General features: G+C 34.5%; 2 protein-coding genes and 1 pseudogene across 2 annotated transcripts; all 3 read left to right on the plus strand.

Annotated features, from left to right (window-relative positions):
* The first annotated feature begins 1,133 nt into the window (after positions 1–1,133).
* On the plus strand, positions 1,134–3,605 carry LOC114725467 (pectinesterase-like; annotated as a pseudogene).
* A 3,848-nt stretch (positions 3,606–7,453) lies between these two features.
* On the plus strand, positions 7,454–9,824 carry LOC114725468 (pectinesterase-like). The gene is made up of 2 exons (XM_028911983.1): positions 7,454–8,438; positions 9,028–9,824. Exons 1-2 carry the CDS (start codon positions 7,472–7,474, stop codon positions 9,720–9,722), a joined length of 1,662 nt encoding a protein of 553 aa, XP_028767816.1. The 5' UTR covers positions 7,454–7,471; the 3' UTR covers positions 9,723–9,824.
* Positions 9,825–15,671: 5,847 nt separating this feature from the next.
* Positions 15,672–18,561, plus strand: LOC114725466 (pectinesterase-like). The gene is made up of 2 exons (XM_028911982.1): positions 15,672–16,674; positions 17,683–18,561. Exons 1-2 carry the CDS (start codon positions 15,681–15,683, stop codon positions 18,375–18,377), a joined length of 1,689 nt encoding a protein of 562 aa, XP_028767815.1. The 5' UTR covers positions 15,672–15,680; the 3' UTR covers positions 18,378–18,561.
* Positions 18,562–25,403: the final 6,842 nt, after the last annotated feature.

Consider the following 25,403-nt stretch of genomic DNA (forward strand, 5'->3'; position numbering starts at 1 on the left):
TACTCACAATTATTCCACATACATCATTAATCTAGTAGTACTAATCATGACTAAGATTTGTGCCGTGGATAGAATAGACTTTTGATATAATACTCCCTTCGCTTCTATTTATGAAATTCTAATCTTTTTTAAAATAGTTTGGTCTTTTTTATTATATGATTCAATTTGAGGTTGTCTAAATATTAAGTACATTTTAACCAATTTTACTTTTAATTAATTACATTCCCTCTCATCATCTTTTTTTTTTCCCGTATATTCTCTTTCAATTTTTTTCACTATTTCTCTCTCTCTCACACTTACCCTCTCATAAACAAAGACATATTTAAAGAAAAAAAATATGACTTATTGACAATTTCAAGTTGTGCATGTGTCCAATGATTCATCAAATTCAAGGTGGAGGTTCTATTATTACATAAGGATTGTGCTAATTAATGGATAACCGAATTATTACTTCCATGTAACTTTCTTTCAACTAATTCGTACAATAAAAAATATTTAAAATAATTATTAAAAATTATTCCTTACATTCGTTGAAAGAAAGAAATAATAATATTATAAGAAAGAAATATTTAATATAAGAGACGAGCTAAAATTGGACCTTATAATTATCTTTAGGATCAACGAAAAAAACTTTTAAATATACTTTATATTTAGAATTAGGATCAGGAAATATTAAAAAATTAAGCATGATTGATGAAGGAGAAATTTCTTTACTTTCAGCAAATTGGGAATGCTAAAATTTTCCACTTCAAAGAATTCAAATGTTGAAAAAACAGCAATTTTCAGAATACCCGTTCCGATTTTAACATCGCAGCCAGATCGATCTCTATTGGATGCAATCGTGATCCACTTCACCTAACACGCCATATTCTTTTCGTAAAAATTTTTCAGATAAAATATTCACATAAAAGTAGTATACATATTTTCATAGTTATAATTATATAATTAAATCAGATATCTTTTTTCCATTTATAGAAGAGATAATAATTTAATATTCTTTCAAAGACATGTGAAGAAAAACTAGAAGAACAAAAAAAAAAAGTATATTATATCGTATGAGGCCTTCCTTCATCTTTTCTGCATAGTGCGTTTCATGCTTCGCCTCTCTATAAATAAGCACCAAATGAGGCAAGCAAAACACAACACTAGAATCATCGTCCTGCCATACTATGGCTTCTTCTTCCCACCAGTCTCTCCTTCACAAACCCAAAAAATCCATTTCCAGAACCATCTTCCTCGCTCTCTCTCTAGCTGCTCTCATAGGATGCTCAGCCGTTGTTGCTTCTAATCTCTTCACACCCTCCTCCTCCTCCTTCGTCAACCTCTTCCACCCTCTGCATCATCATCTCTGTGATCATGCCCTTCACAAATCATCATGCGTTGCCCACGTCTCTGAATTAACTAAAGATTCAGCCTTTAACGACCAAAAGTCCAAACTGCTTCAATCTTTTCTGGTCAAATCCACCTCACAAATTCAGAAAACCGTGGACTCAACCAAAGCCATCAAACACAGGATCAATGATCCAAAACAGCACCAAGCTCTGCTTGTCTGTGAGCAACTTCTGGACTCTTCCCTTCATAGAGTTTGGGACTCTGCGGTGGCCCTCACAGAAAACACCACCAAATCCTACCAGGATGCTCACACATGGCTCAGCACTGTCCTCACTAACCACATCACTTGCTTGGATGAGCTAGAGGGATCAGGTCGAGCCCTTATAGAGTCTGAGCTCAATGACTTAGTCGCCAGAGCAAGAACCTCCCTAGCCATGCTTGTTCATGTCATGCCCTCTAAAATTGAAACCATTAAGGAGCCACTGAATGGGGAGTTTCCCTCATGGGTGACCAGTAAGGATAGGAAGCTTCTGGAGGCTTCTGCAAATGATATAAAGGCTAACGTTGTGGTGGCCAAGGATGGAAGTGGCAGGTTTAAAACAGTGAAGGAGGCTGTGGCTGCGGCACCTGATAACAGTAAGACGAGGTATGTATATATGTGAAGAAGGGAGTTTATAAAGAGAATGTTGAGATTGGATCCAAGAAGAAGAATGTGATGCTGGTGGGTGATGGTATGGATTCCACTATCATCACTGGAAGCTTGAATTTCATCGATGGAACACCCACCTTCAGAACTGCCACCGTCGGTACGGATCCCAAAACCTTTTGTCATATTATTCACTTCATGCCCACTGTTTTAATGAGCTTGAGCTCATTGTTTTGAAGTAAAATTATAAGACTTTGAAAGGGGAAAAAAAAATTAGTGGGGGTGTGGGGCTTGCTTATATACAGCTGATATTGAATTTAGTGCGGTAGGTTTAAAAGATGACAATAATGTATTATGTTGAATAACTTTATATTCTAATTATCTAGAAAGTCAAAAAAAGCAGATCCACAGAGAGAGAGAGAGAGAGTGACAGCAACGACAAAAGTCCACGGCTTTATCTCTGCAGATCCAACCAATGTACTCAAATAGATTTGCATCTACTCACCGTTTAGGCTTTTAATTAATTCTGTTGGCTGAAATGAATTTATTTAGGTGAACGAGAAGAGACAATGAATCCCAGCGTTTTAAAACGACGAAATCAAAACAAAAACTAGGGTGTAAGTAGGGAAAATTTTAATATTTTATAGTGTCATTAAAACTGATCAATGAGGTTTTGTTTGTTTCTTCCTGAACATTAATAATTAACATCATGTTGATATGGTATTGCAGCTGCGGTTGGGGATGGATTCATAGGCCAAGACATATGGTTCCAGAACACGGCAGGCCCACAGAAGCACCAAGCGGTGGCTCTCCGCGTCGGCGCCGACCTCTCCGTCATCAATCGCTGCCGTGTCGACGCCTTCCAAGACACTCTCTACGCCCACTCCAACAGGCAATTCTACCGTGACTCCTTCATCACAGGCACCGTAGACTTCATCTTCGGCAATGCGGCAGTTGTGTTCCAAAAGTGCAACCTCGTGGCCCGAAAGCCAATGGCTAAACAGAACAACATGGTCACAGCTCAAGGACGCGAAGACCCAAACCAGAACACAGGAATTTCCATCCAGCAATGTAACCTAACACCAAGCTCCGATCTCAAGCCCGTCGTGGGCTCAGTCAAAACCTTTCTGGGTCGTCCATGGAAGGAATTCTCTCGAACTGTCGTGATGCAGTCATTCCTGGATAGCCATATTGACCCATCAGGATGGGCTCCATGGGACGACAAGCAATCCACACTGAAGAATCTGTATTATGGAGAGTACATGAACAAAGGACCTGGTGCTGGGACTTCCAAGAGAGTGAAATGGCCTGGGTTTCATGTGATTACAAGTGCCGCTGAGGCTAGCAAATTCACAGTGGCTCAGCTCATTCAAGGAGGAACTTGGTTGAAGGACACTGGGGTCGCCTTCACTGAAGGACTATAGATCGATCACTTCTTGCGTTTTAAACCTTTGAGCATGTTTCTTCCATGGGCTTATGCTAGTTTTAAGAACTTGGTACTGTAGTGGTGATGTATTGGTGATGAAGATGATAATCGAATTTCCCCGGTGAGTTCATGTAATGGCCGCGTAACGTAACTTATCATGTTTTGGAAATAAATTAATTTCATCTTACCTTAATAACAAAACTCCAAGTCAAAAGAGTTGGTTTTGGTTTAATAGCCTTGCTTAATTGCTGCTTCCAAGTTTGGTAAGTTGGGACCCTCTGAAATTTTTTGAGCCTCTAATCCATGCTTTTCATTATTGCCTTCTGCACGTTGTTGTTTAATTTCCGCTGAACAATCATCTGAGTTCAATCAGAAAGAGCTGGGAAGAGTCTGGGGAGCATCAGATATAAATTAAAGTAACATTATTTCTGGTTGCTTCATCTTTTATTACCTCCCAGCTTTGATTATCACAAACCACTTCTTTTGGTTCCTTCAAAGGAAGCTATTGCTATGCAATTGGTGGGACGAGCCTCTTATCTTAGTCGTTTACTGACATTTGAAGAGACTGACGTTGATACCTCCACAATCATAATATTGCTGAACTTGCAGCCATTTAAGTCTCCACTCCACGTCTGTAAACACAAATAAAAAGAGACGAGGACACTATCAATTTGAAGACGAACGAAGGAAAGAGCTATAGTTGGTCGATTTTATATCAAACGCAAACACCTCCCCACTTCAATTCTGCAATGGTCACAATTCGCATTTTCAAATGGGATATTTTGAAAAAATATGACATATTTATTATAATTAATTGATTTATTTTATTTTTTTCAATCTATTCAAATTAATTAAATAATTTTTATACAAGGGAGAGGTGTGACAGCAATTCTAACCAATAACAGGAAAATAAAATTGCTAAAGTGCCAAGAAACTGGGCACTTTTGTTTGGCAAGTGTGAGCCCGCCGTGAAAGAGGGAGAGTAGAAGAAATGAACAGTTTGTACTCTTTCTCCTCCTTTTTCTCCTCTGAGTTATGAGCGTTCAAATTAAACTCTAATTTCACAACAAGTGATTGAAGTATATCTCATTATTGACACAAGGTTGGCTACAAATATATATTTTAATATTAAAACACCTACTTTAGCATCAATAATAGATAGCTTTTCATCAGGAAAATGAAAAAAAAAAAAACGGAGAGTTACATTAAGGTCTCAAAAACAGAAATAATTATGGGCAAGTTTTAATGATAACTGATCGGTTGTCATTTACTACTATCCTAAAACTTGTCATTATAGGCTACTCTATTATCCTTGACGCTTTTTAATAATTATGTTTCTTGCTCTTCCTTATAACTCCATTAAAAAATTCTGCTCAGATCTTCACACTAGTGCTACAGTTGACGAGATATAGAAACAAGAAAAATTTTAAAAATTTATTTAAAAAATATAGAACTATATAATTCACTATCTTTCAATAAAAATCACGCGTGATAACAAATATCTTAGAAAAAGACACTACGGATAAAAACAGCGTTTTACGGGGACCATTCGACCGAAACAACGTGGCAGGAGAAGTCTGGTTTCTCTTTCACGCGGAGTGCTATGATAGTATTTGTATGATTTGGACACTTGTCTTTTGGCCACGACATAATTAAGCACCCTTATAAATTTTATATATATATATATATATATATATTACAAGTTGGAGGGGTTTTGGTCTTTTGGATTTGCTCGTATAATTACGTATTGGAGCATCTTCATTATTGTGTTCCTCATTTTCTTTATCTATATTACCATAGACGTGGTATTTGCTTTAATTTATAGAATTCTCCTTTTGAATTCTGAATCTTTCCGTTTCAATTTGACATTAGTATTTGTTCTTCGTTCCTCTTTTCAAAAAGATAACCAAAAACAGAGTTTGGGCAGAAATAACGAATAATTATTACTCTCTCAATTTAGTCCTTATTTTGGTTTTAATTTCTTAAATAATTTGTCCTTAAAGTTCTTTTAATTTATAACATTGGGACCATATAATATTGGTCCCATAATTTATTAAAAAAAATTGAACCATTTTGTCCTTTTAGGATCCAAAACCTATTATTTGAAACTTAAAGAATTAGAATCAAAATAAGAACAAATTTAAGGGATTAAAGTTTGAATTAACCCTAGCAAAAATTATACTACATCCGGTTATTAATATAAAACCTAATTTAATTTTTATTTTGATCCTAAATATAACACTCTATTCTACTTGGTTTCTTATATTTTTTTTTTCTGAGACTGTCCTTGTAATAATAATAGTTTTAACCAAAACACTTGTTTAATAAAAATATTTTAAAAAAGATAATATCTAATTATTATAAATAACTAATTTAATTAGTTTTCTTAATTTATCTAAATTAATTAATAAACTCTTACATTAAGAATCTGAGTCAGTAATATTTTTATGGGAGGGGGAAGGGGGAAGCAAACTTGTCTCACAATTGGGTAGCTCCGAACTCCGATTAACATCACATGTCTTTTTAAGATTGATAACGTAGCTAGATCGCCTAGATCCTAGTCCTATGATTTTAGCACTTAATAATATGAAAAAATTTGTTATTATTAAATAAAGAGTATTTACGAATATTTTTGTGCCCTTGAGAATCTACGTAAGACAATAGAGACCAAAAGAAAAAGAAACAAACGGAAAACTCTTGGAGATCGAGCAGATTCTTGTGACTTATGCTAGGTCTCGAGATCTTGCTGTGATATATACCAATTATTAAAGTTCAATGCTTATATACGTATTTGGCCAAAAAACAATGCTTATATACGTACAATTCCACTTGTGGCACGTGTATATTGTGGCCTTACCATCACCAATTATTGTACCCGCACCAATTTTTGTACCCGCATTGTCCAGATTTTTCTTTTTTTCTAATCAAAGGGTTTAAATAATTTTATGTAAATTAAAATAAAATTTTAATAAATTAATAAATCGACAAGTGGAATCAAATCCAAGTAACTTTGAACACGTAAAAGAATTCTCAGAAACTAGTTTCAGTACTCATCATCTTGATGAGCATTCTAAATTTATTAGATTTGAACTGTTTATATTTTATTTGAACGATTCAGATTTAAAATCTTTAATTAATTATTTTTAAATAAAAAAACTAATTTTTTGAAAGAATAATAGTTAAGAGATCATTTCTATTTTAAATTTTATATATATTAAAATAATTATTCTAAATAAATAAAAAATAAAAAAATCAAATCCATATTATTCAAATAAAATATAAAAATTCTAAACATCAAAATATTAATCATTCAAACTAGGTTCTAGTATAACCACATTGCCATGTGGGAGAAAGCTCAGTTGTTTTTTCGAATGTGCACTCAACATCATTGTCAGATTGTCACTTTAATATGAAAGAGACCCCATATGTCAGATTGTCAGCTAATGTTAAGTATTTTAGACGACATTGTCGAATATGTAAATATTTTGACTTCTTTAAAAGCAGAAACCGTGGGCAAAATTTCCACAACATATCTTTTCAAAGGCCAAATAATTTCATTTTTTTTTTAACTTCAATAAAGTAGTACCAAAGAATTAACGAAGCACAGTTTTATATTGTATTGAGTTATTATATTGACTATGAAAAAACAAACTGCACTGTCTACAGCTTAATTAATAATAGTTTTTTATTTTTACCTTTATTATAAGGAGGAGAGAAGGTTTAAAATATAGGAGAGAAAACAACAAAAAAATTTTCAATCACATTTTTTAATAAGGATAAAATAGATAATTTTTATGAATTTACATCTAGTGACTTAATTAACATTCATTGATTTGTAAAAAAATTTAACTAACGTCTTATATTACGGATTGAGGAGAGTATTATTATTAGCTACGATTGAACCTTACACAGCACAAGAGCTAAAACTCAAGAGATAAAAATTAAAAAAATTATAAATCTCGCCCATTTTTTCTTCACTCACCCACCTGACACATGTAAGTTTGCTTCTCTATATAAAGCAAGCAACACTGCCTCTGAGTAACGTGTGCCACCCCAATAGTTCAACCATGGCTGCCTCCCACCAATCTCTCCTTCACAAACCCAACAAATCCATTTCCAGGACCATGTGGATTCTTCTCTCTCTAGCTGCTCTCGTCAGTTCTGCTCTTTTTGCTTCTTATTTCTTCACACCCTCCTCCTCCTTCTTCAACCTCTCTCTTCCCCCTCATCATCCTCTATGTGATCATGCCCTTCACAGATCTTCATGCCTTGCCCACGTCTCTGAATTAACTAAAGCTTCGACCTTTAACCACCAAAACTCCAAACTGCTTCAATCTTTCCTGAGCAAATCCACCTCACAAATTCAGAAAACTGTGGACTCAACCAAAGCCATCAAATACAGAATCAACGATCCAAAACAGCAGCAAGCTCTGCTTGTCTGTGAGCAACTTCTGGACTCGTCCCTTGATAGGGTTTGGGACTCTGTGGTGGCTCTCACAGAGAACACCACCAAATCCTACCAGGATGCTCACACATGGCTCAGCACCGTCCTCACTAACCACATCACTTGCTTGGATGAGTTAGAAGGAGCAGGCTCCGCTCGAGCCCTTATCGAGTCTGAGCTCAACGACTTGGTCTCCAGAGCCAGAACCTCCCTAGCCATGCTTGTTCATGCCATGCCCTCTAACACTGAAACTATTGAGGAGCCACTGAATGGAGAATTTCCCTCATGGGTGACCAGTAAGGACAGGAAGCTTCTGGAGGCTTCTGCGAATGATATAAATGCTAACGTTGTGGTGGCCAAGGACGGAAGTGGCAGGTTCAAAACTGTGAAGGAGGCCGTGGCTGCGGCACCTGATAACAGTAAGACGAGGTATGTTATATATGTGAAGAAGGGAGTTTATAAAGAGAATGTTGAGATTGGATCCAAGAAGAAGAATGTGATGCTTGTGGGTGATGGTAAAGATAAGACGATCATCACTGGAAGTTTGAATTTCGATGATGGAACTTCCACCTTCAGAACTGCCACCGTCGGTATGGATCTCTTCCTGATTTTCATCACTTGATCTCTGAGGTTTTTCATTAAATTGAGAGATGGGATTTTTGGGTAGCAGATGAGATATTTATTACAAATCATACAATAATAAACACCCTAAACTCATCAGATCTAAAATATTCATATTTTATTTAAATGATCTGGATTTGATTTCTTTTTTATTTATATTTATTTAAAATAATTATTTTAATATTTATATAATCTAAAATAAAGATTTAACTATCATTGTTTTAAAAAATAGTTTTTTATTTAAAAATAAATAATTAAAATTTTAAATTTGAATCGTTTAAATTAGATATAAACAGTCTAAATCTGATAAGTTTAGAACACTCATCAATATGACAAGCACTAAAACTGATTCCTACAGAGAGAGAGAGAGAGCCTGTAGTACATCATCCTTGTATCAGAAATTTTTTGTTGGGTACAGTTAAATTATCTAAGACAACGGAAGTTCAGAAGATCTTTAAAAATTCAGGTAAAGGAAAAAAAAGAAGATCATTAAAAATTTTAGTTAGGCTTGTTTCTTAGCATTAACCACAAATACATTTAATCAACATGCAAATGCAGCTGCGGTTGGAGATGGATTCATAGGCCAAGACATATGGTTCCAGAACACGGCGGGCCCTCAGAAGCACCAAGCGGTGGCTCTCCGCGTCGGAGCCGATCGCTCCGTCATCAACCGCTGCCGTGTAGACGCCTACCAAGATACCCTGTATGCCCACTCCAACAGGCAATTCTACCGTGACTCCATCATCATGGGCACCGTCGACTTCGTCTTCGGCAACGCGGCCGTGGTGTTCCAGAAATGCTTCCTAGAGGCTCGAAGGCCAATGGATAAACAGAACAACATGGTCACTGCACAAGCACGCGACGACCCAAACCAGAACACAGGGACTTCAATCCAGCAATGTAACCTAACACCAAGCTCTGATCTCAAGCCAGTGATCGGTTCAGTGAAGACCTTTCTGGGTCGTCCATGGAAGGAGTTCTCTCGAACTGTGGTGATGCAATCGTTCCTGAGCACCCACATTGATCCAGCAGGATGGGCTCCATGGGACGACAAGCAATCCACGCTGAAGAATCTGTATTATGGAGAGTACAAGAACAGAGGACCCGGTGCTGGGACAGCCAAGAGAGTGAAGTGGCCTGGGTTCCATGTGATTACAAGTGCTTCTGAGGCAAGCAAATTCACAGTGGCTCAGCTCATTCAAGGCAGGACTTGGCTCAAGAACACTGGGGTCGCCTTCATTGAAGGGCTCTAAAGTCTCTGGGTAGGGTAGGTTCTCTGCTCTGGGATCTTGCGAGAGCTGCAATAAGCAAGCTTTGGGTGTTCCATGGCAAGGCGGATGAGGGACATTGTAATAGTTGAAAATTTCAGTGATGATGAAATGTTATGTAATTGCCATGTGAAGTATGGGAATAAAAATTAAATATTTCTAGTTAACTTTCTCCCCCTTTTGGTATAAAACAATGATGACCAGCGTACTGATATAAGCTCAAACATAAATTCATCAGTACTCTACATGAGCATGCCTATGTTCTGGCCAATATTCGTAATGAAACCAGAAAGACAGGACGTGCAGACCCAAACCAGAGATGTGGGATGACAGCAAGCCCAAAGTTTTTGGGTCGGCCATTAAAGCATAATGAAACTTGATTGGGAACTTCGTATTATGGAGAGTACATGAATAAGGGGCTAGTAACTTCCCAGTGCCTGACTTCATTCAAGGTCATCTTTGGCTGAACTGTGTGATTTCTTCCGATTTTGCATCAATCACAAACAGATATATATATATATATATATATATATAACCTCCTGCGGAAAAAATAGCAGTAAATACAATACTATTGAATTTTTTTATTTATTAGGCAATCACTACAGTTATGAGAGTTGCTAATATCATTAAATAACTTATTATTAGAGTTGTTAATGGTGCTATGAGAGTTGTTAATAGCGTTATATGACTTGTTAACTATATTACTGAAGTTGTAAAAATGTAATTTTTTGAATTTCTCAAAAAATCTGTTGTTAACTACTATATTAAAATTGTTAATAGTATTAAAGAACTTGTTAACCGCTTTATTAAAGTTGTAAAAATACCAATTTTTGAATTCCCGAAAAACTTATTGTTAACTATTATACTGAACTTGTTAATAGCGTTAAAAAAAAACTTGTTAACTATATTATTAGAGTTGTAAAAATCCCAAAAAATAGTTACCCGTCACCGGAGTCTTCGGCCGGCCGCCGAAGCTCAAGCAACCTGCAACTTGCCTGAGCTTAGCTGTGGCTGCGGGCGCCAAAGCTCTAATAGCCGGCTAGCAAGTGAGAGTGCTTGATGATTTTTTTTTTTATAGCAAATTTCAAAATTTTAATTTGATCATATGTGACTAAATAAGAATTTTCATTATTCAGGTAAACAAATAGAGATTTTCAAATTTAAGTGTTATTTTTGTGTCATTTTCCTTTTATTTTGAAGACGAATGAAGGAAAAGCAATGTTGGTCGATTTTATATCAAACGCAAACACTTCCCCAGTTGAATTTTGTAATGGTCACAATTCGCATTTTTAAATGGGGTACTTTAATAAAATAACTCACATTTTATTATAATTAATTGATTTATTTTATTTTTTTAATCTATTCAAATTAATTAAGAAGTAGTTTTTATATAAAGGAGAGGTGTGATAACAATTCTAACCAATAACAGGGAAATAAAATTGCTAAAGCGCCAAGAAACTGGGTACTTTTGTTTGGCAAGTGTGAGCCCGCCGTGAAAGAGGAAGAGAAGAACAAATGAACAGTATGTACCCTTTCTCCTCTTTTTTTCTCCTCTGAGTTATGTGCGCCCAAATTAAACTCTAATTTCACAACAAGTTATTCAAGTATATCTCATTATTGACACAAGGTTGGCTACAAATATATATATTTTAATATTAAGATACCTATTTCAATGTCAATAATACTAGCTCCACTCTTTAATATAAAAACTAGTTGACTAATTTGAGTAAATTAAGTAAACTAATTTAGTTAGTTATTTGTAATAAATAAGTATTGTCTTTCCTAAAATATCATTGCTAATCAAGTGTATTGGCTAGAACAACTATTATTACAAGGACTATCTCGAAAAAAATAATAAATATAAAAGATAAAGTAGATTGAGATCTTATATTTAGAATCAAAATATAAGTCAAACGAGTTTTTACATTAAACATCAAAGGTAATACTAAGATACCTTTTCATCCATAAAATAAAATAAAAAAAGGAGAGTTACAATGAGATCCAAGAAAAAAAATTAATTATAAGCAATTCCCAATAACAAGTAATCAGTTGTCATTTACTATTCACTTTAAAACATGTTATTATAAGCTGCTTTATTATCATTAAGACTTTTTAATAATTATATTCCTTTGCTTAGAACTCCATTAAACAAATTCTGCTCAGATCTTCACAGTCACACTAGTCCTAAAATTGACGAGATATTTAAAAAAAAGGAAAAATAAAAAAATTTTGTTTTAAAAAAAGATAGAACTATATAATTTACTATCTTTCAATAAAAATCACGCGATGACAAATATATTAGAAAAAGACAGCACTGAAAACACAGTATTTTACAGGGACCATCCGACAAAAACAACGTGGCAAGAAAGTGAGGAATACACTTAGTTTTTGGCCATAGCATAATTAAGCACCCTTACAAATTATATATATTACAAGTTGAGGGGCTTTGGTCTCTTGGATTTGCTCGTATAATTGCACATTGGAGCAGCTTCATAATTGTGTTCCTCGCTTTCTATATTTATATTACCAGAGACATGTGGCATTTGCTTTAATTTATAGAATTATCCTTTTGAATTCTGAATCTGTCTGTCTCAATTTGACTTTAATATTTGTTTTCCGTTCCTCTTTTCAAAAAGATAACATAGAAAAACTTTAGACCCAAAGTAACGAGAAAATTATAATACCACTTCTAATATTTAATATAAGATTTTGTTTAATTTTTATTTTGATTCTAAATATAAAACCACAATCTACTTTGTTTCTCATATTTTTTTTAAGATAGTCTTTTTAATAATAATAATAATTCTAACCCATAAACTTGATTAGTAAAGATATTTTAAAAAAAATAATATCTATTTATTACAAATAACTAATTTAACTTATTTTTTTAATTTATTCAAATTACTTAACTAGTTTTTATATTTATTAATTTTTATAGTGCAGAAAAGCAGACTTGCTCCGAACTTCGATTAACATCACGTGTCTTTGTTTGAGATTGATGACATATCTAGATCCTGTAGATCTTAGTCCTATGATTTTAGCACTTAATAATATGTAAGAACTTGTTATTATTAAATAAAGAGTACTCCTCTTATCCTATTTATAGAACAGAGAGAAAATATTTTTTTTAATTCTATTTATAGAATATTAAGAGAAATTTTTTTATATAAATTTACAATTTAACTTTTTATTTATTATTGTGTTAACTTTGTTTATATAAAATATAATCTATATTAAATAGGAATAAATTTAAAAAACTATTAAATTTTAAATAAGAGTTAACGAGATTTAAAATTTTTTTATTTACGTGAAACATGGTGAAAATAATATATAAATAGAATTCCAATATTTTTGACAATAAAGACAAAAAATATTTTCAACATGCTAAAAGGTCAAAAACTCTTGGAGACGGAGTAGATTCCTGTGACTTTTGCTAGCTTTCGAGATCTAACTATGGTACCAACACCATTAAAGTTCAAGTGGAATATTAAAGTTCCATGCTTATGTACAATGCCACTTGAGTTGAAATTAAAGTGGGCACGCGTGCAAATAAATACTGGGGGGAAAGATGACCATCACAAATTATTGTACCCACATTGTCCAGAAAGCGCCCACATTGAAGATACATGATTACACATGTAACATTCTCATAATGTTAAGAGTCCCTTGTCCAAATTCAAGTTTATATAAATTATTCTCTTAATAGATTAGCTTTTTATAATCTTTTTTTTTTTTTGTAATCAACGGCTCATAGAGTGTTTAGTAACCCCTTAAAACAATTAAAAAAACATTTCACATTAATTGAGATTAAATTCTAGAATTTGACAGATGGGATCAAATCCACGCAACCTTTTTTTTCCCCCCAAAATGTGTACTAGTATTCATAACGTCTGGATTGGGTCGTATGATTGCACCGACAACTCACCTCAATCTTCGCTTAAATATTCTCACTTTAATATGAAATAGACCCCATATCTCAACTAATGTTACGTATTTTAGACAAAACTGTCGAATAGGTGAATATTTTGACTTCTTTAACAGCAGAAACCGCGGGCGATATGTCTATAGCACATATCTTTTAAAATAAAGTATTTCAAAGGCCAAATAATTTCTTTTTTTTTTTTTCCAACTTTAATAATAAAGTAGTATTTTCTTTTTTCTTTTTTTTTAACCAAAGTACTCCCTCCGTTCCTTGTTATAAGAGACAAATAACCGAAATATGTTGATCAAAAAAACAGTTAAAATTAGTTAAGAACAATTAATGTGTAAAAAGTATAATATTTTTTCAAAAATGCCCTCATTAATAAGGAGAGAGTATGAGAGAGAACAATTAAATTATTAAAAGAAAGAGAAGTGGGAGGGAGAGAGAGTGTGAGTTGGAGATAATAAATATGGGTAAAATAGTAAATCAACACAAAAAAGTAGAGACAACTTGTAAGTGTCTCTTATATATAGGAACATGCCATAAGCATCAAATGTCTCTTATAATAAGGAACGGAGGGAGTATTACCTAAGCACAGTTTTACATTGTACTGAGTTATTATATGCACTGTCTACAACTTAAGATCATGATATTAAAATAAATTTTATACTACTATAATATACTGAGATATTGACAGTATATTAATACACTATCGGCGCTCACGGGCTTATCTGCTTCAATTATTTAGTCCCTTCTCTCCATTATATAAAAAGTCATTTAGAAGAAATTTTTAGTTCAAAATATAAGAAGTTAACAGAGTAATTAATAATAGTTTTCTATTTTTAACCCCTTGTTACATGGAGAAGAGAGGGTTTAAAATACAGGAAAGACACCAGAAAATTTTTCAATCACAATTCTTAAATACGGGTAAAATAGGTAATTTTTATCAATTTACATATAATGATTTAACTAATGTCTTATATTATAAAACAGAAGAAAGTATTAGCTATAATTGACCCTTGCGCAACACAAGAGCTAAAACTGAAGAAATATAAGTAAAAAAAAGAATATAAATTTCTAGGCAACACAACAATTGTAGAATATTTAAGATCTAATTTGTGTGTGTGTGTGTTTTGATATTATGATTTTATTATCCCATGTTTCAAATCTCGCACATTTTTTCTTGGGCAAATTTCACTGTAGGACCGCAGAAGACAATTAATTTTAAAGAGCTCCCAAAACTTTCTGAAATTTCACTGCAGGACTAAGGGGGCAAACTGATATTAATTCCACAAAGAAAATGACCCTATTGCCCCTCATGTGAACAAGTATGGGAGAACCCATTTGCAAGTGAGGTTAGATAATTTACAACATGCATAAATATATTTACAATTAAAATTAGTCCATTTACATATTACCTTCTTCACCTGAAGAATGTGTCTGAGTGAACAAGTGTGGGACAGCCCATTTGCAAGTGAGACTAGACAATTTGCAACATACATATATTTATTTACAACTGGAATTAGTTCATTTACATGTCACTTCGTTCACCTGAAAAAGGTCTCCGTGAGTAAACAAGTGTGGGAGCGTCCATTTGCAAGTGGAATTAGTCAATTTGCAACATACATACATTTATTTACAATTAGAATTAGTCCATTTACATATCACCTCATTCACCTGAAAAAGGTGCCTGTGAGTGAATAAGTGTGAGAGAACCCATTTGCAAGTGGGACTAGTCAATTTGCAACATACATACCTTTATTTACAACTGAAATTAGTCCATTTACATGTCACCCTGCAATAAGTATTATGAGGGGCAATAGCGTCATTTTCTTTGTGGAATTAATATCAGTTTGCCCTCTTAGTCCTGCAGTGAAGTTTCAGAAAGTTTTGAGGGCTCTTTGAAATTAATTGTCTTCTGCGGTCCTACAGTGAAATTTTCCCTTTTTTCTTCACTCTCCAACCTAATACATGCAAGTTCGCTTCTCTATATAAAGCAAGCAACACTGCCTCTCACTAACATGTGTGCCACCCCCAATTATTCAAACATGGCTGCCTCCCACCAATCTCTCCTTCACAAACCCAACAAATCCATTTCCAGGACCATGTGGCTTCTTCTCTCTCTAGCTGCTCTCGTCAGTTCTGCTCTTTTTGCTTCTTATCTCTTCACACCCTCCTCCTCCTTCTTCAACCTTTCTCTTCCCCCTTATCATCATCTATGTGATCATGCCCTTCACAGATCTTCATGCCTTGCCCACGTCTCTGAATTAACTAAAGCTTCGACCTTTAACCACCAAAACTCCAAATTGCTTCAATCTTTCCTGATCAGATCCACCTCACAAATCCAGAAAACTGTGGACTCAACCAAAGCCATCAAATACAGAATCAACGATCCAAAACAGCAGCAAGCTCTGCTTGTCTGTGAACAACTTCTGGACTCGTCCCTTGACAGGGTTTGGGACTCTGTGGTGGCTCTCACAGAGAACACCACCAAATCCTACCAGGATGCTCACACATGGCTCAGCACTGTCCTCACTAACCACGTCACTTGCTTGGATGAGTTAGAAGGAGCGGGCTCCGCTCGAGCCCTTATCGAGTCTGAGCTCAATGACTTGGTCTCCAGAGCCAGAACCTCCCTAGCCATGCTTGTTCATGTCATGCCCTCTAACACTGAAACTATTGAGGAGCCACTGAATGGAGAATTTCCCTCATGGGTGACCAGTAAGGACAGGAAGCTTCTGGAGGCTTCTGCGAATGATATAAAGGCTAACGTTGTGGTGGCCAAGGACGGAAGTGGCAGGTTTAAAACGGTGAAGGAGGCCGTGGATGCGGCACCTGATAACAGTAAGACGAGGTATGTAATATATGTCAAGAAGGGAGTTTATAAAGAGAATGTTGAGATTGGATCCAAGAAGAAGAATGTGATGCTAGTGGGTGATGGTAAAGATGAGACGATCATAACTGGAAGTTTGAATTTTGTCGATGGAACTTCCACCTTCAGGACAGCCACCGTCGGTATGGATCTCTTTGATTTTCATCTCTTGATGTCTGGGTTTTTTCATTAAATTGAGAGATGATTTTTTTTTTTCCATATTTATTACAAATAATACAACAATTAATTTTAATTAGTACGGGCAGCCCAGCGAGCTGGTGGGGTCAGCTGATAAAGCTTGATGGATCATAGACGAGATATGGCTTAGCTTTATCATTTTAGTCTTATCTCTGGATCCCATTAATCTTTAGTTTCTTGGAAGTTTATGATTGAACTGAAACATCGCGATCAGTTTGAAAATCAAGCTGATCCCTATCCAGAGAGCCTGTAGTACGTCATCCTTGCATCAGAAATTTTTTTGTTGGGTACAATTAAATTAGTAAAGTCATGGTTTCACTTTTAATTTAGTGATAGATATAAAATCTTAATATATTTTATCTCTTATATTTAGTTATATTTTTTGAATAATCCCTATAGTATGTACTCCCTCCGGTCCTATATAGGCTTTAGTTTTAGAAATGAGTCTGGTCTAAAATATAAACTTTATATTTTTAAGTTTGACTGAGCATTTATGACTTTTTTTCTTATTTTGCGTTTAGTTGACTATATTTAGTACTTTCCATCTCTTATTAATATTACTCCCATATATTCTCTTTCATATTTTTCATTTATTGACTCTGATTTACTTTATTAATAAATAAGGACAAATTTAAGAAAAAAAAGAAGATACATTTTTAAGTAATTTTAATTGTTAGTTCGTTAAACGTGATTTGGTTATTTAAAACTTATATATAAGACCAAAGGGAATATAAATCAAATGGTAGTTTTAACTAATACATATGATTAATAAGGATATTATAAGAAAAACAAAATATATTTATTACAAATAACTAACTTAACAAATTTTATTAATCTAATCAAATTAGCCCACCCTTATATTAAACAAAAGTTCAGAAGATCATTGAAAAGTTTAGTTAGGCTTGTTTCTTAGCATTAACACACACATATTTATAATCAACATGCAAATGCAGCTGCGGTTGGGGATGGATTCATAGGCCAGGACATATGGTTCCAGAACACGGCAGGCCCTCAGAAGCACCAAGCGGTGGCTCTCCGCGTCGGCGCTGATCTCTCCGTCATCAACCGCTGCCGTGTGGACGCCTTCCAAGACACCCTATATGCCCACTCCAACAGGCAATTCTACCGTGACTCCATCATCACAGGCACCGTCGACTTCGTCTTCGGCAACGCGGCCGTGGTGTTCCAGAAATGCTTCCTAGCGGCTCGAAGGCCAATGGATAAACAGAACAACATGGTCACCGCACAAGGACGCGTAGACCCAAACCAGAACACAGGGACTTCAATCCAGCAATGCAACCTTACACCAAGCTCTGATCTCAAGCCAGTGATCGGTTCGGTGAAAACCTTTCTGGGTCGTCCATGGAAGGAGTTCTCTCGAACTGTGGTGATGCAATCGTTCCTGAGCACCCACATTGATCCAGCAGGATGGGCTCCATGGGACGACAAGCAATCCACACTGAAGAATCTGTATTATGGAGAGTACAAGAACAGAGGACCTGGTGCTGGGACAGCCAAGAGAGTGAAGTGGCCTGGGTTCCATGTGATTACAAGTGCTTCTGAGGCAAGCAAATTCACAGTGGCTCAGCTCATTCAAGGCGGGACTTGGCTCAAGGACACTGGGGTCGCCTTCACTGAAGGGCTCTAAAGTCCCTGGGTAAGGTAGGTTCTCTGCTTTGGGATCTTGCGAGAGCTGTAATAAGCAAGCTTTGGGTGTTCCATGGCAAGGCAGATGAGGGACATTGTAATAGTTGAAAATTTCAGTGATGATGAAATGTTATGTAATTGCCATGTGACGAATTAAATATTTCTAATTAACTTTTCCCCCTTTTGATATAAAATATAATGATGATTGTCATACTGATATAAGCTCAAACATGAATTCATTAGTACCCTATATGAGCATGCCCATGTTCAGGCCAATATTCGTAATGAAACCAGAAAACAGGACGCGCAGACCCAAACAAGAGACGTGAGATAGCGGCAAGCCCAACGTTTTTGGGTCGGCCATTAAAGCATAATGAAACTTGATTGGGATTTGGTAACTTCGTATTATGGAGATTAGATGAATAAGGACCTGGTTAATTATCACGTGATTACAACTTTTGAAGAGGCTAGTAATTTCACAGTGCCTGAGTTCATTCAAGGTCATCTTTGGCTGAACTGTGTAATTTCTTCCGATTTTGCATCAATTACAAACAGGTATATATATTTAATCTCTTGCGGAAAAAATAGCAGTAAATACATACTATTGAATTTTAGCTATAAAGATATAAATATATTTGATATTTAAGGGAGAGAAACTTGAATATTAAACAGGATAAGAATTGTGGGAAAAACTTGTATCCTTTTCTAAAAAACAATCCTATTTGAGATAGTGTCGGACATTATTTATGGACATCTCTTTTGATAAAAATTCAAATCTTGATTCTTCATGTTATAAGAAACTAATCCCTTCTGCTACTCAACCCTTTTTTTTTTGGTACAATAAAAGTTTAGATGAGTTGGGTTCTGGGAGCTTACTAGGGTCAGGACATGTTTTCAGGCTCAAAGAACGCTTACGGAGGTACTTATAGATTGCTCACCAATAAAGTCCTCACATCGGAAATGGGATTTCAACTCGCAACTTTATGGGTTATGAGCCAACTCTTTACCAACTAGACTAACTCTTATTGGTAACCCTTTTTTATAGGAATTACAAAAATGAAGATCTCAAACTCATCAATGAAGGGAAGGGTTTGTATTTGGGTCAATCTCAGTTAGTAAGGCCCATGGGCTGAAGTTGCTGATTTGTGATCAGGTCCATCTTCGCTTGGGGTCTTTTGGACTTTTTATTTGTTATTTTGGGCTCCGAAATCCGATCACGTTTATTATTAAAAAAAATAAAATAAAATTCTGCCTATCAATTCCATTGCATGATTAATGATACGAGAATATGAGATCTTAAAAATTTAAGAAATTATATAGGATCCAAAGCTATTAAATAAATAAATAAATTATATATAAAATTATATGCATATATGTTTCTTCCAATATTAATAGAGACAAATTGAGCCGAACAAGGGGGGAAAAAATGAATTATAGAGAAAAAGATTCATTTACCGTTTCCGAGCTAATGTGAACCAATCGTCGTTGACTTTTTTTGTTTAAAATGAAACCAAAAAAAAAAAGGTCCAAATGGGCATTTCGGCCTGCGTAATTTGCCAAGCCAGCAACACCTTTGATCCTTTTCGTATAACAAAGGAGTAATCGCCATTATTTTAATCAAGCTATCTGGATCTTAAGATGACGAAGACATTAAGGCTGTGTTTGGGTGACACCCCAAACCATGGTTTGGGGAATAAATCACCCAAACACCCACCCAAAAATCAAAATCATGGTTTTGGAAAAAGCAAAAATTTTTTGCTTTTGGAGAAAAAAGGAAGAGTGTGAGAGCCTATAGGATATGTATCTTGTTATTTTTTTTATAAACATATTTTTATAAATATATTTAATCTTATATTTTATAAATATATATACATATTAATTATTTATTAATTATATTATCTTATGTATTATTAATTATGTTAATACAAAATATATTATTAACAATTTTATTCTTTCAAATTAAAATATATCATAAAATTTGTTTTTTCTGTAATTATCATATTAACTTATGTCTTTTTTTTAGTAATTTGTATATATAAAAAGTGCTTCTGATAACAACTATCCAAACACTCTCACTTCTCAAAATCACTTTTTCATAAAATCTATTCTTTTTAGAATCTATTCTCCAGAATCACTTTTCCAAACCACAGTTTGGTTTCATCCAAACACACCCTAAGTCTCTGTTACTACAGGTTTTACACGAGTGCGTACACAATGCTTGAATTTGAGGTTACTAGTTAGGTTAACATAGGCAATACTATATTAACCCAAACAATCCTAATCATGGTTCTTTGATTTTCTTTTTATTTGGCGACTGAGGCACTAACAGTAAAGTGAGATTGGACTTACAATCTTTCACTTACAGAGGAGTTTTTATGCCATTAGACTGTAAGACCGATTTCTCTTATTCTCCATTGTACATTTGAACAAGTTAGATGATTTTCGGCCAGAAAAAAAAAAGAGGGAATAAGTGAGATGATTTTGAGGGAGATAAGGGGGCGCATATTTTTTGTTTGAGTAATAAAGATTGAGAAATGTGTGTTAATTTCATATACTCAGCAACAACTGTATCTGCAATACAATACTCCCTCCGTTCCTTATTATAAGAGACAAATAACCGAAGTACGTTGATCAAAAAAACAGTTAAAATTAGTTAAGAACAATTAATGTGTTAAAAGTATAATTTTTTTCCAAAAATGCCCTCATTAATAAGGAGAGAGAGCATGAGAGAGAACAATTAAATTATTAAAAGAAAGAGAAGTGAGAGGGAGAGAGAGTGTGAGTTGGAGATAATAAATATGGGTAAAATAGTAAATCAATACAAAAAAGTAGAGACAACTGTAAGTGTCTCTTATATATAGGAACATGCATATAACATCAAATGTCTCTTATAATAAGGAACAGGGAGTAATACACTACACATATACGTGCATGCAGCAATGGTTCTTCTCTTCAGATTTGCCAGCAATGCAAGCAAATTTCAGTTGCTTGTACTCAAACAAGTGTCGTAGCATTATTACGTATAATTCTGGATTTACCCAATTCTTTATTTATGTGGCTTCACTAGCCAAATCTATAACTCGACACCTTTATTTGGAGGCAATATTGATGTAATCAAATAATATTTGGTCTGTTTGTTATGCATATAAAATGTAATTAAAATGGTATTCCTCCGATCTTTAATATAAGACCCATTTAACTAATTTAATTAGATTAAGGAAGTTAGGTAAGTTAGTTAATTATAAGAAAAGTGACACATTTTTTCTAAAACACCATAATCATCTTTCTTAATACCATCTCTCCCTCTTCTACTTGATTATGGTTGACCGAGTATCCATAAGGGTAATTTAAAAAAAATTAATAAATATGAGAAATAAGTCTTATATTTATGACCAAAACCAACTCAAGAATTGAGTTCTATATTAAAGACCGGAAGAGTATAAATGAAAGGAATGTCGCCGGCCACTTGGAAGATTGCAATTATTCATATTAATGTACCTCAATTTGAAGCCATTCGTTTCAAAGGTGCGGTGCTTAAAACTAGCGTTTGTTTCTAAACAAAATTTCAAGTGTTCTTTCTTGGGACATCTCTGACATACAGTGTTTCTTTGAGTTCCAAAAATTCTTGAAATTGTTTATGGTCTTAGGCGTGTGTATGTGTACATATACATGTTATAATTAGGTCATATTGATTCGTAATTCATTTAGAATCAATGACTTGAGAATATAAATATTATTACAACATTTTATACATAAATATATGGAGATATATAGATTATGGTTTGGGAATAAATTAATATGAATTGCGCAAACTGCATCCTGGCCAGCCAATTCGCCATATTTTTATTTCAGGTATCCGTTAATAAACCAGTCCATTAAGGCATTAAATTAAATTGATTTCCATTCTCAAAAGTTAGTCCTATTATTTCCGAAGCCATTTTTCATCCTCCTTTCTTTTTGAGCTTTCTGATGGAAACCCACTCTCCTCTCTTTTCCATCTCTTTCTCTATTTTATATCTCATTCCCTCACATTAAACAATTTGAGACACATGTTTTGCTTGTGTCACCATTTTCTCTACGTCTAAAAAATGATCCTCACAAATAGAGCCCAGAGATATTTTCTTATTCTCTCGTCCCATAAAATCATTCTCAGGTATATATACAAACTGAGTTTAAAGCTAATCCTTATGCATTATATATTACGAAGCATAATCGTGTTCGTATTGAGGAGGGTGTTTGGCTATTACTAAAAGCACTTTCCAAAAGCATTTTTCTGCAAAACGAGACAAATTCCGTCACATATTTGCTTCATAAATTATAAAAACACTTTTGAAATATGGTTTGGTTCCTATCCAAACACCCCCTCAATATCGAGATGCTAATCTTGGTTCGGAGGGAAAAGGAGATGGTTTCTAATTCACTTGCTGATTAAAACCTTGGCTAATACTCTACTACTCCTTTTTTAAACTCAGAATCTGATGATCACAGCTCATCCATTTTCTGAACAGGAAAAGGCGTTCTATGTGAAAACAAATCTTCCCGCTTATTGCTTGGCCATCATACGATTTGTCTGATTCCTATATAAGAAGGAGGTAATTAAAGGGTTGTGATTTGCAGCAAGCATGGCGATGAAAATAAAAGGGATCTACAAAAGTTTCAAATTCATTTCCCAGATATTTGGTAAGCTTTTCGTTTCTTGGTTAATTCTGGGTTCTCAAATGTGTTCAATGCGGCACGTTCTGATAATTAAACATATCATTTTTCTCTTGAAGTTGTGAAGGAACGCGAGATGGAAATCGGGTACCCTACAGACGTTCAACACGTGGCTCACATCGGAGGGGACACCCCTCCAATTCCATCAGTACTGCTAGACCAAGTTGGGTATGCATGCAGATATGTCTTCCCATTATAATTTCACTCCAGATTTCTTGGTTCTCTCTATAGATAATTGAATATTCTGTGTAGAAAGAAGCGCACAATGCACTTTGCATTTGTGATAACCTCTCTCACAAACACTTAGTTCTTTCTTGATGAGTTTTATAGATAAGTGTATTCATATAAAAAGCTAAAATGAATCTGATATGGATTAATGAATCATCATTAATTTGGTTGGGGATATATAAATGATGCTCTATATATGCAGATGAATGAATTTAGAACATCACCTAATTTTGCAACGCCCTTGGCAACACGGGGGAAGCAACAGGTACCAATCAGTTCTCCTTCACCACATGGTCCAACCAAGGTATTAATTTCAATCACTAATATAAAAGTCAGTTTTATTTTTAATTTGATATTAAATATAAAACATCAATATACTTTGTCTTCATATTTATCTATGTTTTCCAAAATAATTTTTGTACTAGTTGTACATATTAAAAGTTCCATCAAATGGTAATTCTATCAAATACATGTGATTAGTAAGAGTATTTTAAGAAAGACAACATATATTTATTCAAATAACTAACTTAACAAACTTTATTGATCTATTCAAATTAGTCACCTACTTTTTATATTAAGAATCAGAGGTAGTATTTTGATTAATATATATTTCAAGACTTATAGTTGATATATATCACATTTGATTCTCGTACTCTGTCGTGAAATTATATGAAACAAGTTGGGTGAGGGCTTTGGGATAAAACCATATATCTAGATTCTTTGCTTCCTTCATGGCAAGATCTTGGCTTTTATCTTTCACGATGACACGTTCTCACTAATCTATTGGCTTTGCCTCCTCACTTTACACTCTTATTATTTAGTGGCCCACACGCTTTCATTTAATCAGACCAATCTCTCTGGTTTCCTTTCATTTTCTTTTCAAGGTTCATTCTACACTACGCTCAGAAAGAATATATATGGTGCGTTGGCATCTGGTAATTGTCCATATGATCGTAAGCCTCGACCGTCCATCAAATTGACCAAATTAAAACCTTATAAACACTGAGCCTTAGTTCATATGTATCTGTGGATGCGAGGGGGTAAAATACTGTGTAAGATCGAAACTCTCTTGTAAATATGCTCCTATGTAGTTCACATGCTCATAATCAAAAGGGAAGAAGTAGCTAGGCATATTTGATGAGCTCACAAACGTACACATTCTTCATCTACGGCCAGTTGAAGAATCTCTATGTTTTCCTTTTATCTCTGTTTTGGAATCTAGATGGACTTTTGGATTTTTCTGGGCCAAATTTTTTTGATTGGCCTTGGGAAGGCATAGTTTAACATCAGCACACGTGCTTGTGGTCTAGCCCTAATGTATAGGCTCAGCTTGGAGAACACATGTTTGCTGTCAAGGTCTAAATGGTCTAGGCGGGCCTCTCATAGGCTCTTAGGCGTTAGGTTTAATCTTCAATGACCTATTCATGACCTATTTTATGATTTCCCGCAATGCTTAGCTTGCCCCTTAATTAAACCAGTTTTAGAGTAACGTTCTATATTATCTTTCACTTATTAGCTCAAATACATGTACTTCCCAGTTCTTAATATAGGTTTTGTTGTAAAGATTAATAAAACTAGTTAAGTTGATTATTTATAAAAAAAAATGTGTATTGATTCTCTCTTTAATCATCATTTACATTAGAACCATCTTTTAATAAAAATTTCTCTTATTATGTGAATTTATTAGGAATAATTTGAAAAGCTTCCCAACTAATTTCTAGGACCCCGAGTGAATTTGATAGTATCGATGTATAACAGATCTTAATTTAAAGGTTGCCGCAGTATCAATTGATTCATCGGATACTTCATTTGTACGGTCTTTTATTTAATTAACATACTTGATGATCTCGTGGAACAGACATGGACGAGGCCGTAAGAAGCGAACCAACATCATCAATCAACAATTTATCCTCGGATCATCATAATACTTCTAAAAAGAACAAGACGAGAAAAACAAAGTCATCAACCTCTTCATCTTCGTCCTCAGCAACACGATCAAGAGCACCAAAGTCAAGGCTTAAGTTCAGTGAAGCAACACCAACAATACAAATCTAGACTTTTATTAGTTGCCCGGAAAAAGTAAGGA

This window comes from Neltuma alba, unplaced genomic scaffold (assembly GCF_004799145.2).
Source record: "Neltuma alba isolate B1F8T4 unplaced genomic scaffold, ASM479914v2 tig00012254_pilon, whole genome shotgun sequence".
In the NCBI taxonomy this organism is placed as follows: domain Eukaryota; kingdom Viridiplantae; phylum Streptophyta; class Magnoliopsida; order Fabales; family Fabaceae; genus Neltuma; species Neltuma alba.

What these genes read in the sequence shown, in the direction of transcription:
- LOC114725468 (XM_028911983.1), top strand. Translation starts at nt 7,472, where the DNA reads ATGGCTGCCTCCCACCAATCTCTCCTTCACAAACCCAACAAATCCATT. An exon ending in CTTCAGAACTGCCACCGTCG is followed by an intron (nt 8,439 to 9,027) that starts GTATGGATCTCT and finishes ATGCAAATGCAG; the next exon opens with CTGCGGTTGGAGATGGATTC.
- LOC114725466 (XM_028911982.1), top strand. Translation starts at nt 15,681, where the DNA reads ATGTGTGCCACCCCCAATTATTCAAACATGGCTGCCTCCCACCAATCT. An exon ending in CTTCAGGACAGCCACCGTCG is followed by an intron (nt 16,675 to 17,682) that starts GTATGGATCTCT and finishes ATGCAAATGCAG; the next exon opens with CTGCGGTTGGGGATGGATTC.